This window comes from Acipenser ruthenus, chromosome 2 (genome assembly GCF_902713425.1).
Source record: "Acipenser ruthenus chromosome 2, fAciRut3.2 maternal haplotype, whole genome shotgun sequence".
In the NCBI taxonomy this organism is placed as follows: domain Eukaryota; kingdom Metazoa; phylum Chordata; class Actinopteri; order Acipenseriformes; family Acipenseridae; genus Acipenser; species Acipenser ruthenus.
Window position 1 is genome coordinate 65531549 of NC_081190.1, and position 13623 is coordinate 65545171.

The 13623-nt window shown below is 43.9% G+C and overlaps 1 protein-coding gene across 1 annotated transcript; it reads left to right on the forward strand.

Moving 5' to 3' along the window:
- The first annotated feature begins 5716 nt into the window (after positions 1 to 5716).
- On the forward strand, positions 5717 to 13219 carry LOC117973905 (uncharacterized). Its single transcript, XM_058999278.1, has 6 exons — positions 5717 to 5831; positions 10739 to 10889; positions 11664 to 11779; positions 11901 to 11936; positions 12032 to 12110; positions 12334 to 13219. The coding sequence occupies exons 2-6, from the start codon at positions 10789 to 10791 to the stop codon at positions 12632 to 12634; spliced, it is 633 nt and encodes a 210-aa protein (XP_058855261.1). The 5' UTR covers positions 5717 to 5831; positions 10739 to 10788; the 3' UTR covers positions 12635 to 13219.
- The last annotated feature ends 404 nt before the right edge of the window (positions 13220 to 13623 follow it).

The following is a 13623-nucleotide window of genomic DNA, read 5'->3' on the forward strand; positions in this document are numbered from 1 at the left end:
AAACAAATAATTGCAGGAAAAATCTTTTGTAGCAAAAGTTTTTGCTTTTGTGGATGAGGAACAAGTTACAAGATTTCTACAATTATTTATTTTAGCAATTATTTTTTGCAAAATTCAAAGAATGCTAATTCAAAAGTATTCATACCCTGACAAGGGAAATGAAATTAATAGCTAGTTGAGGTACCTTTAGCAATAATAACCTATTTTAAACAATTAGGATATTTGTCAATGAGCTTTTGGCATTATTCATTAGTGATTTTTGACCATTCTTCAACAAAGCATTGTTCCAGTTCATTCAAATTTCGAGGACTTCTCTTGTGCACAGCCTTCAACTCATAACAAAGATTCACAATCGGATTTAGATTGGGACTTTGACTAGACCATTCCAGAACCTTGATTTTATTCTTCTTTAACAATTCTAAAGTAGATTTTGATGTGTGCTTTGGACTTTCTCCAAACGTAACGACTATCAGCATGACCAAATAGCTCGATTTTTGTTTCATCACTCCACAAAACATTTGACCAGAACTCATATCCATCATTTAAATGCCGTTTTGCAAACTTTAAGTGATTGTCCTTGTGACGTTTTCCTAAGAGTGGCTTTTTCTTTGGCCTGCGACTACTGAGACATTCACCATGCAATACTTGACCTATGGTTGAAATGGAAATCCCAGTCCCACCTGCAGCCAATTCACTTTGAATATCTTTGGCAGTCAATCTCGGATTGTTATTAACCTTCCTCACAATTCTTCTTCTTGTTCTTGGTGAAAGAACCTTCTTTCTTCCAGACCGAGGGAGCATTGTGACAGTACCATGAGTCTTGTACTTCTTGATAATAGAAACAATATTTGAAATTGTGATACTGAAATGCTTGGAACTATCCTTCTCCAGCTTTATGACAATAACTCATTTTCTTCAGATAGATCTTTACTTTGTCCCATATTGACTTACTGGTAATGACAGCAATCATCATATGCCTAACCCTTTTCTACTTTCTAAGAATGTTCACCTACAATCCAGCATTTTCTAGACTTTTCTAGAATTAGGTTCTTCATTATCATATTGAAATTTCTAGCACCTTGTAGACAATACTATCATAGCATCAAAGGGTTTGAATTAGCATTTTTGGAGTTTTGCAAAAAAAAAAAAAAAATCTATTTCTTGTAACTTTTTTTGATAATCTACAAAAATACATTTTTCCTAAAATTCTTTGTTTGAGATTCTCGAAAAGGAATAAAAACACCATAATGGTACAACACTGGCAAGAAGCAGCTTGTTTAGAGGAGTTAGATTGTGGTTCTAAGCAGTTCTGTGTTTGTTTTATACTTAATTCTTCTAATGCTTTCAGAAAGTATGCTTTCAGTCATTGCCCTTTAGTCAGTCTTCCTGAGCTATAATGGATCTTGAACATGTGCAATAGAAAAGTGTTAAAAATACAGCTTAGTGTCTGATACATCAGCTTAGTGTCCAATACGAATAAATCATACGATAAATATAGAAAATGCATCTGCACCTTGGACTTTGGTATGTACTACATCAGTACGTTGTTATAAAGTGGAAAGGTGTGTCATTTTTTTCACAGTCTCTTGCGTTGGCTGACCTAGAAAGACAACCCAGTGCCCTCGGCAGGTTCTTATTTTTTGAGTATATAGATTCACTGGCTTCTAAGCAACTACAGAAGAGCAAACACGATTGGAAGTCTTCACTCCATAGCAAATATCATAGGTATCACAATGAGGATTTTGTTCTGTTTAGCTATCCTTCTGCACGCTGCTACCTGTTCACTATATGACATTGGTAAGATCGTCTATCTGTCTCTGTCTGTCTGTCTACTATATAGTGAGATTGTATTTATACCTTCAAGGGACAGAATATCTGTCTTTTTTTAAAACCTATTATACAATAATGTGCCAATGTGGCAATGTGCCCCGCCCCTGTGTGCATTTGTGTGTTTTGTGTATGTATGCGTGCGTATGTTAATGTTGGTGTATAGATTGGTACACGGGATATAAACAGGTCTGTGTTTCACGTGTGTTTAAAGTGTATAATTATATTTAGGCACGAGGATGGCACATCACTTCACGTGCATATAAAATGTGTATAATGTGTGGCACGGGGTTGCACGTAATGAATTCACGTGCTGGGATTCAAGTGAGTAATTAATTAGTAATTGAATCCCAGCACAACAGTATATATAGATGCACGTTTTAGTCACTTGTGGTTGGTGTTCGGTGAGTGGAGAACGGGAGAGAGAGGAGAAAAGAAAGCAAAGCAAAGCAAAGCAAAGTAATTAGTGTTTTCACTCACCGTGTTTGTCCGTTTGTCTGTTCACTGTTTAGTCTGTTTTGTTTGTCTCTTTATTTTGGCATATAGTGCCGTGTCCCGTGTTTTTGTGTTTAAAACCTTTTATTTTCTGTTTATTAAATGCTGAGCGCAATCACGCGCTCGGCTTAACCAAACTCCACATCTCTGTCGTTTGTGTTCCTGTTTCTGGTCTGACGCCACCCACTCCGGCCGTCTTTGTCACAGCCAATTTATTAGAACACCTCGATTTGTCATTTATATCCTTAAATACCTACCTGCATGAAAACCTCTTTGTGTGAGACTTAGTAATTAGTGATGTAGAAACAATAGGCACTCTTGTGAAAATGCTAGATCACTTTGTGCTTTAATAGGCATCTTGAACAACTTTAAAAAAGTAACATGCATTTTACCATTTGTGTATGTGTGTTCCTTTTTATCTTATTATTTTTTAATGAATTCCACACATGGCCTATCATCAATTAAATCAGACAATTGCTAATTTGCTTATTTGACAATTTTCCAAGATTATCAGTTACAGTGGTTTGGATTTCATATGCACAACAAATCAAAACAACAGAAGCAATGGGGTGTTCTAATACATTTTCACACTACTGTAGCAATCTATTTTGATTAACTGGTATCAAACATTTACACAAGAGACGCAGGATTTAAAGGGTTATCTGCTGTTCAGTTTAGTTTATTCACTTTTGGGCCTGCAGGGCCAGCACAGGTACAGCTCAATAGTGAAAGCATCGCGAATACAAAGAGACATCTAAATAAATATATTAGAAAAATAAAAACACATGATCACAGTTTCATTATAGCTTAAACAATTTCAAGCACAGATGCCACTGAACTGCAAATTTAAAGCCAGAGAGGCATGGCAATATATTTTAGTCTCGTCAAGGGTTGGTTTCGAAAACCCAAGTGTAAAGCAATACAGAGCTTCTCCACCTCCCTTTAATCCACATTGCTCCAGGATTATTTAGTACTGTACATGTTGGCTTGTTCTTTATTTCCATTAAGACATCTTTCCTTTTTTTTCACCAGTTATTTCAGGGGTTTTTGAGTCCAGTATCACTACATTTAATTACACTCAATCCAGAGAGTACTGTCTGTCGCAGAATGCAGCTTTAGCAACCTTAGAGCAGGTGACCAGTGCTCGGAACATCAGCTTCCAGACCTGCAGGTAACGTATGCACTGAGAGTGTGGTTAGAATTGAACACATTCAGTACCATATAAATTTTCAGAATGTTTAATTTAATTTCTTACTTTTTAATTTGTCATTTTGTGTCATTCTCTGCTGTTTATGTTTGCACTGCTTATTAAATATTCTACTTCGAAAAGCTGAACTTCTGAAATGCGGCAAGTTTTCTAAATGGCCACTGGGGGTGTGTGTAAGTCATTTCAGCCACACCTCTGCAACTGATCTGTAAAGTCAATGGAAAAACATCTTTCACAAGGAACTGGAAATTAGAGATGCACACCACCCTAGTGGGTCAGAGTTCTCACTTCAGAAATTCAGCTTTTAGACAATGCTTGAAAAAAGCTGTGATAGTAATCCTGAAAAATAGTAATCTAAGCAGAAAAAAAACTATAGAGAGTGATAGAGGTCATAGTAGGATATTAAAATGGAAATAATTGAAGTACTTACAAATGATTCAACCTCTTACATTGGGGTCTGTTTCACCTTGATTACACTATGTAACACAATTTTTGTTCCTGGGTAGTAAGTGTTATTTCCTAATTACTTCTGCCTCAAAAGCATAGAAAATGGCTATTATTCCCCACAAACTTTGCTTTTGTGACCAGGACAGTGATATTTTGAAATTTACCTATTTTCAATGAGAAAACGGGCGAATTTGTGTCTCTTCGTTCACATAAAGTCAAAAAAACAACAACATATGAATCCAAATTAACATGTATTTATACTAAAGTAATACAAAAATGACTACAAAAGATTTAGAAGTGAGTAGTTTTTCAAGATTTACGATAATACTGTAAATCACTTTCACGAATCAGCCCCCAAATGTAGTCTCCCATCATGTTCTCGTTATACTGTCCTTGGTAGTGGCGTTCAAAGTCCAGTATATCCTGGTGGAAGCGCTCGCCTTGCTCCTCCGAGTACGCTCCCATGTTCTCCTTGAATTTATCAAGATGAGCATCAAGGATATGGACTTTGAGGGACATCCTACAGCCCATTGTGCCGTAGTTCTTCACCAGAGTCTCAACCAGCTCCACATAGTTTTTGGCCTTGTGATTTCCCAGGAAGCCCCGAACCACTGCGACAAAGCTGTTCCAAGCCGCTTTCTCCTTACTAGTGAGCTTCTTGGGGAATTCATTGCACTCCAGGATCTTCTTTATCTGTGGTCCGACGAAGACACCGGCTTTGACCTTTGCCTCAGACAGCTTAGGGAAGAAGTCTTGAAGGTACTTGAAGGCAGCCGACTCCTTATCTAGAGCTCTGACAAATTGTTTCATAAGGCCCAATTTGATGTGCAGTGGTGGCATCAGCACCTTCCGGGGGTCCACCAGTGGCTCCCACTTGACGTTGTTCCTCCCCACAGAGAACTCGGTCCGCTGTGGCCAGTCCCGCCTGTGGTAGTGCGCCTTGGAGTCCTTACTGTCCCAAAGGCAAAGATAGCAGGGAAACTTGGTAAAACCGCCTTGGAGACCCATCAGGAATGCCACCATTTTGAAGTCTCTTATGACCTTGATGCCATCTCAGAAAAATGCAGATATGTATCCACTTAGGCAGCTGGAACTAAACTGAACTGGTGGGCTTAAGGCCCCTGTATTTAAACTACTATTTATATTACTGGAAAGTTCTAGAAAGTTCTAGAAGTTACTCCAAGTTTACTCAGCACTGAATCTATCTGAAATGTTCTGGAAAATAGGTAAATTTCAAAATATCATTGTCCTGGTCACAAAAGCAAAGTTTGTGGGGAATAATAGCCATTTTCTATACTTTTGAGGCATAAGCAATTAGGAAATAACACTTAATACCCAGGAACCAAAAAAAAAAAAAAAAATTGTTACACGGTGTTACCATTATCAAATACATTATCTTGGTTGAGTCAATTGAAAATAACCCATAATCTGCACAACCCACATACCAATACATTGAATTCCGTTTACATTGCAATCGAATATCAATAAAAAAACAAAAAAAACAACATGTGTTTTGAAGGATCCTTCCACATTACAATTTGAATACATTGCTCTGTACTTGTAATATTCTCATATCATGTAAACCTAATTTTTAAAGCATCAGAGATTTTATACTACAATCTATTTCTGAACCACATTCAGTTTGACTTTTTTTATGGAAGTAAATGCTTTGGCTCACCCTTCATTTTCATGATGTAACTTTTCGATGGCAGGTATGGATGGGTGGAAGAGCAGTGAATTCTTCTTGCCCGTACCACAGCGATCAAGACTTGTGGCAACAGTAATATAGGCATCATTAAAAAAGGGCCCTGTGGATACTACACTGCACCCAGTGCCTACTGCTACAAAACCAATGGTAACCATCTCGGGTCTCTTGAGTTCGAGAGCTAGTGTGTTCTAGTGGAAATGCCTGGTTATTTGATTTATAAGCTTGTTAATTTAGTTTGTGTGCTTTACTGTACTGCTACACATGTAAATTGTTTGTAAAACACTGTAACAGGGCGAGCAGCCCTGTACATTGTTTTGTGTTATTTTTAGAACGAGGGTTCATCCTCCGCCCCTGTGCAAAGTATTGTTTTTGTTTATTATGATTTATTGTATTTATGTCGGCGAGCGCCGTATGTTTTATTGTATACATGACGGCGAGCGCCGTATGTTTGTTATTGTTTCGTTTATTTTTAAAACGTGTCCTGGCAGAGGCGAGATCGGTGCTCGTCCTCTGCCAGGAGTAATAATTAATAAACTCGTGCAGAAGGTGAACCATCTCCCGAATTAATTACGGGATTAATTTTGTTGCTAATTGGGAGATGGTTCACCTTAATAAAAGCCTGCAGCTCTCTAGTTCGGGGTGGGTGATAGAGACGGAGAGCGAGAGAAGGTTTATTTAAAAACGAAACTAAAGCATAGCCTACAGGAACAGTGACAGCGACTGCCCAGCCTGACCTGTATGGTGTATGGTTTATTTATTTTGGATTTTGTGTTCGTGATTTGTTTTTGTTTACCCTTTTATTTTGCTCTGTGAGCGACTGTTTTCTGTTTGAATATTTTATTTATTTTTTTGGATTCATTAAATAAAACGGCGCCCGCGCCACTGCACAATACCTTTTTGGTTTTGTTGTCCCTGCTTCTGCCGTGACGTCAGACCCTCAGCCATTCCTGTCACACGTGGTGTCCTGCGTGGGATCGCAGCGCCTCCAGGACGCAGGCAGAAGTAGGGTACTGCATCTTTTTCATTTTTTGTTTCTCGTTTTTTGATTGGGTGGAGTGAAGAGGAGGAAGGAAGATGGGAGGAAAGAGGTTGGAGGAAGCTTCGTGGTGCCTGCACTTCACAGAAGTGAGGCACTACCAGAGGGAAAGTGCTCCACAGAGGCCACCTCTCCAGAGAAGGATGGAAAGGTATGAGAGCTGGCTGAGGGACCCCAGCGCCCCGCTGTGGTTAAAAACAGAGGGGAGACATCTGCTGGGGGACAGCAACCTGGATATCCTCTTGGACTTCGTTAGGCTGGAGCCAGAAGTTCAGAAAAAAGCCATCACCAGAGGATATCCAGGGCTCATAGAGGCCTTGGAGAGGATGACCCAGATGGTCGACTGGGTCTACCAGGAGCGAGAGGGGAGAGAGCGGAAGGTGAGGAGAAGGAGGCAGAGAGGGAACACGGACCTGGAGTGGGAGGAGCCCGAACGTCCTGCGCCTGAGTGGGAGGAGCCCGAACATCCTGCGCCTGAAAGGGAGGAGCCCGAACGTCCTGCGCCTAAAAGGGAGGAGCCCGAACGTCCTGCGCCTAAAAGGGAGGAGTCGGTGCGTCCACGGCCCGAGAGGGGGGAGTCGGTGCGTCCACGGCCCGAGAGGGGGGAGTCGGTGCGTCCACGGCCCGAGAGGGGGGAGTCGGTGCGTCCACGGCCCAAGAAGGGGAAGGCCGAAGGTCCACAGCCCAGGTACCGGCCAGCAGAGGGGGAATACCTGCTGGTGCCGCCTCCATCTCCATGGGAGGACTGTGAGTCGCTCCCACCTCCGCCAGCAGAGGGAGCATACCTGCTGGTGCCACCTCCGTCTCCATGGGAGGACTGTGAGTCGCTCCCACCTCCACCAGCAGAGGGAGCATACCTGCTGGTTCAACCTCCACCGCCGTGGGAGGACTGTGAGTCGCACCCACCTCCGCCAGCAGAGGGAGCATACCTGCTGGTGCCACCTCAGTCTCCATGGGAGGACTGTGTGTCGCTCCCACCTCCGCCAGCAGAGGGAGCATACCTGCTGGTTCCACCTCCACTGCCATGGGAGAACGACGTGTCACTCCCACCACCAGCAGAGGGAGAATACCTGCTGGTGCCACCTCCGTCTCCATGGGAGGACTGTGTGTTGCTCCCACCACCACCAGCAGAGGGAGCATGCCTGCTGGTTCCGCTTCCACCACCGCCAGCAGAGGGAACATGCCTGCTGGTTTCCCTGTTGCTGCCAGAAGGGGAGGAGCCGCCTTCGCTGCCAGAAGGGGAGGAGCCGCCTTCGCTGCCAGAAGGGGAGGAGCCGCCTTCGCTGCCAGAAGGGGAGGAGCCGCCTTCGCTGCCAGAAGGGGAGGAGCCGCCTTCGCTGCCAGAAGGGGAGGAGCCGCCTTCGCTGCCAGAAGGGGAGGAGCCGCCTTCGCTGCCAGAAGGGGAGGAGCCGCCTTCGCAGCCTGAAGGGGAGGAAGCCCTGCCGCCTTCGCAGCCTGAAGGGGAGGAAGCCCTGCCGCCTTCGCAGCCTGAAGGGGAGGAAGCCCTGCCGCCTTCGCAGCCTGAAGGGGAGGAAGCCCTGCCGCTTTCGCAGCCTGAAGGGGAGGAAGCCCTGCCGCCTTCGCAGCCTGAAGGGGAGGAAGCCCTGCCGCCTTCGCAGCCTGAAGGGGAGGAAGCCCTGCCGCCTTCGCAGCCTGAAGGGGAGGAAGCCCTGCCGCCTTCGCAGCCTGAAGGGGAGGAAGCCCTGCCGCCTTCGCAGCCTGAAGGGGAGGAAGCCCTGCCGCCTTCGCAGCCTGAAGGGGAGGAAGCCCTGCCGCCTTCGCAGCCTGAAGGGGAGGAAGCCCTGCCGCCTTCGCAGCCTGAAGGGGAGGAAGCCCTGCCGCCTTCGCAGCCTGAAGGGGAGGAAGCCCTGCAGCCTGAAGGGGAGGAAGCCCTGCCGCCTTGGCCGCCTGAAGGGGAGGAAGCCCTGCCGCCTTGGCCGCCTGAAGGGGAGGAAGCCCTGCCGCCTTGGCCGCCTGAAGGGGAGGAAGCCCTGCCGCCTTGGCCGCCTGAAGGGGAGGAAGCCCTGCCGCCTTGGCCGCCAGAAGGGGAGAAGCCTTGGCCGCCAGAAGAGGAGGAGCCCCTGCCACCTTTACCGTCAGGAGGAGAGGAGCAGGAGCTACCTCTATCTCCACCACCACCATTGGGAGAAGTGGAGCTCCTGCTGCCGCCTTCATGGCCAGGGGCTCCCCTCCCGCCGTCAGCATCGCCTTGGGTCGCCTGTGTCTCCCTTGCGTCTCCTAGGGTTGCTGCCGGTCCTGCGTCGCCTCCCGAGGGTCCGCTGCCGTCGCCTCCCGAGGGTCCGCTGCCGTCGCCTCCCGAGGGTCCGCTGCCGTCGCCTCCCGAGGGTCCGCTGCCGTCGCCTCCCGAGGGTCCGCTGCTGTCGCCTCCCGAGGGTCCGCTGCCGCTGCCGTCGCCTCCCGAGGGTCCGCTGCCGTCGCCTCCCGAGGGTCCGCTGCCGTCGCCTCCCGAGGGTCCGCTGCCGTCGCCTCCCGAGGGTCCGCTGCCGTCGCCTGGGGTCGCCAGGGATCCTGCTTCACCTGGGGTCCCTACACTGTGGTCGGAGCCCCACGGAGGGGAGCTGCCGGCCATGAAGAAAGGGGGAGAGGTCAGGAGACCAGCTCCCCCAGCCGCACTTTCGCGGCCGGAGATAATGTGGTCGGAGCCCCACGGAGGGGAACTGCCGGCTATGAAGAAGGGGGGGGAGGTCAGGAGACCAGCTCCCCCAGCCGCACTTTCGCGGCAGGAGTTTGTGTGGCCAGAGCCCCACGGAGGGGAACTGCTGGCCATGAAGAGGAGGGGGAAGGTCAGGAGACCAGCTCCCCCAGCCGCAATTTCGCGGCAGGACAGAGTGTGGAGGGAGCCCCGGAAGAGGGAGCTGTCGGCCACGAAGAATTGGGGGGTGCTGGAGATTCCACCATGGCCACCCCCCAGAAGCAACTTGCTTCCCCCTCTCCCAGGACATTGAGACTGAGGGGGGAGGTGGCCGTTGGGGCCATGTGTGCTTCGCACAAGGAGGGGGATATGTAACAGGGCGAGCAGCCCTGTACATTGTTTTGTGTTATTTTTAGAACGAGGGTTCATCCTCCGCCCCTGTGCAAAGTATTGTTTTTGTTTATTATGATTTATTGTATTTATGTCGGCGAGCGCCGTATGTTTTATTGTATACATGACGGCGAGCGCCGTATGTTTGTTATTGTTTCGTTTATTTTTAAAACGTGTCCTGGCAGAGGCGAGATCGGTGCTCGTCCTCTGCCAGGAGTAATAATTAATAAACTCGTGCAGAAGGTGAACCATCTCCCGAATTAATTACGGGATTAATTTTGTTGCTAATTGGGAGATGGTTCACCTTAATAAAAGCCTGCAGCTCTCTAGTTCGGGGTGGGTGATAGAGACGGAGAGCGAGAGAAGGTTTATTTTAAAACGAAACTAAAGCATAGCCTACAGGAACAGTGACAGCGACTGCCCAGCCTGACCTGTATGGTGTATGGTTTATTTATTTTGGATTTTGTGTTCGTGATTTGTTTTTGTTTACTCTTTTATTTTGCTCTGTGAGCGACTGTTTTCTGTTTGAATATTTTATTTATTTTTTTGGATTCATTAAATAAAACGGCGCCCGCGCCACTGCACAATACCTTTTTGGTTTTGTTGTCCCTGCTTCTGCCGTGACGTCAGACCCTCAGCCATTCCTGTCACAAACACTTTCTTAAAAACAATTCTTTGTTATGTACAACACAGTAAATACCACAAAACACTAAAACAAATATTGCAAAGCTGATTGAGATTGGCGTGGTAAGATGTACAATAATACAATGTTGCTTGGTCTCTGCTCAGTTCCTTTACAAGTCTTTCATTTCCCAAAAAGATTTCTGTGCATCTTCCTGATCTAGTTAACTGTACAACCAGTTCCATGTATAACGCCTATTCAGAATTAAAACATAACAGCAAAGGATATGACAATACTGAAGAGGTTTTGGAATACAGTGGTAAAAATCAGTTCGGCTCTGTTTCTTCACACAGTGTATTTTACAGATGTATACGTGGTCTATCCTCCATTTGGGAACAGTACCATGACATACAGTGAAGCTATGCAACGGTGTTTATCCCTTGGTGATAGCTTGGCATCAAAGAAACAACTGAGTAGTACATCCACACCCATCCCTGACGGCATGTAAGTAATAAAACTGCTTTTCATTGCGGGCGGGGCAGGGTGGGGTGGGGTGGGGGTAGGGGGGCAGAGAAACTCCCTAAGGGCCTTATTATCTCAATGGCACTCTGCAGTGCTGACAAACCTTTTCTTTGGAACTAGACTGACACTTAAAAAATCTACAAAAACAATATACCACTATTTGTTTTATTTTTTGTCTTGATCTAAATCAGGGTTGGCCAAAGCTGGCCCTTCCACTCCTGGTCTTTGTTCCAGCTCTGTTCTAAATTGTTTAAACCCTTAAGGTACACTGGGATTTGAGCGGCTGTTGAAACAGTTTCTTCTTAAAATACATTTGAGAGTGACTCAAGTGACACAGGGAGGAAACTGACAATTTGGATGACCAGATCCAACCTGTCAGTACATTTTAAACCATGTTTCATGCGCCTCATTGCAAAAAAAAAAAAAAAGTTAGCATAATTTTATTCGTGGGACACATACTTCCTTTGTACCTTAAAGGGTTAATTGAACCAATTAAAGCTAGATCCAGACCCTGAAGTAGTTTACTATATAATTTTACCTGTTAAACCTGGAGTGGAATGGTCCTCGAGGACAGTGATTTGACACCCCTGATTTAAACAGTGGAGGATCTCATCCTTGAAGCTGGTCTATTACAGTCCAGCATACTTGTATTATATGATGTTAATCAGGAGGGAGGGAATCTGTGTGACATCAGTGGGATTAATATAGAGTTGAAGGTCGATCCCTCAGTATACTGCATTGTCTTTCTCCTTACAGACCTGCGTGGAGCAAAGACAAGGACGTGGTTCAGTTCTCCAGTGGAAAGCTGACAGTTACTCCATGTGTCAACAAACCCAGCCAGCTTGCTTTAGCCTACTGCTTCAACCCAAATAGTAAGATTTATTTGTAATACTTTCAAGAACTATAACAAATCCTACAGGATATGATATGAACTGTTTAATAGTTGCATAAAACAATTGGATTTTGAATCTTTTTTTCTTTTCTTTTTGGCAGTCACAGACTTTATTCCAGTAATCAAGGATGACAAATGTAAGCAGTCACTCCCCACTCAAATATAATACATTATACTCTCAATGTGATTTGCCTATCTGAAATGAACTTTTTTTATATTGTTTATATTTTAGTGTGGCTCAAGATTGCCATAGTTTGCATTATCTCCTCTATATTTATCATCTTACTCATGGCTGTCACCTTCATGAAAGGGTAAGAAAATTAAGCACTTTTTTGTGTCTCTGTGTTATTTTTCAATTTTAAACACACTGATAAATGCACCAGTTACTTTTCTTGTAAGGTATGAATTTGATTGTAGAATCTACTGCATTAAGTTAAATAAGATATAGAAATTGATATAAGATAATACTCTTATACTGTATGTATAACAGTCAGTAACTAATTGTATTTTTTTTTTGTTTTGTTTTGTTTCCAGGAATAAGTGCATCTGCTGTGTCAAACGTAAAAAGCCAGCGGAAGACTCTACCCTAGAGAGAGGCCAAGGCTTTGACACAGTCAGAGGACTGCATCGTGATAGGATTCCATCATACCAGATCAGTGGCGCAAGAACCAAGCCACCAGTATTGAGTAAGGCCTTAAACACTGGCTACAGCTCTCATTACTCTAACCATGGCTTTGAATCCACACCCGAGGCCAGTAAGCAGAACTTTGCCAAAACTTATGTGGACCATGACCGTTATGAGTACAGCAATGCTGCCTTTGATAATACTTATTAAGACATCAAATCTGACTTGACTCCGCGGTTAAGCAGTGATGACTGACACAAATCAGCGACCTCTGGAATTGAATGGACTTCCTCCCACTGTATTTTTTTTTTTAATGTGTTCTACATAAAAAAATAGTCAAAATGATTTTTTTTAGTTTGTTTTAGTATTTCAAAAAATTATTTTAGTATTTTAAACCCTCTTGATTAAATCTGAAAAATGGTGCTGCTGTTCTTATAGCAGCCAAGTAATAAATAACAAAAAAATATGATTACTACAGACTTTGTGCATTAAATAAATAAATAAATAAATAAATAAATAAATAAATAAAAAGTTGTTGTTTGGTATTTTTTAAAAGCAACTAAAATGGAACGGGGTTCCAGGTTTTGCTATGAGTTTAGTCAAGCATATTGTATGGAAATAACGAGCTAAGGTGTGTCTGGGCAAGCTCATAAAAAACTGCAATGGCTCAGAATTCCATGTAATTGTAACCTTAATTCCACCCAACGTTTATGTTTGCTATGACTGTACAGGAAATATGTGGAGTTTTATTACTAGGGTGTTAAAAACAAAATGTACTTAACAGACTATTAAGCTTTTTGGTTTTAGTTATTAATAATAATAATAATAATAATAATAATAATAATAATAATAATAATAATAATAATAATAATAAAAGTAGGTGTTTAAATATTGTAGGTGAAATTGGTATGTATATTTGGTAAGTTTTACTCGAGGAGCTGAACCTGAGGGTGGTGTGCGTGTGTGTGACACCATAAAGATAGCAAAGCTATGTTCAAAACTGGAATCAGTTTAACTTGTTTAAAAGGCTAGTATATGGTAATAGAAATAGTTTAGAGTTTACATGCTGCTATTTGTTATATAATGTATTGTTTTTTTGTCTTTTGTAAATGTTAGGCAATAAGGACTAAAATCTGTAAATTGTTTCATACCTTATTTCCTGTGGTTTAATTTCTGTTCCTGGGTGTGTCAGAGAACCT

Bases quoted from the DNA above. Each gene is read 5' to 3' on its own strand.
- LOC117973905 (XM_058999278.1), top strand. From the start codon at position 10,789: ATGACATACAGTGAAGCTATGCAACGGTGTTTATCCCTTGGTGATAGC. The intron at 10,890-11,663 runs GTAAGTAATAAA...TTCTCCTTACAG, and splicing joins ACACCCATCCCTGACGGCAT to ACCTGCGTGGAGCAAAGACA. The intron at 11,937-12,031 runs GTAAGCAGTCAC...TTTATATTTTAG, and splicing joins AGTAATCAAGGATGACAAAT to TGTGGCTCAAGATTGCCATA.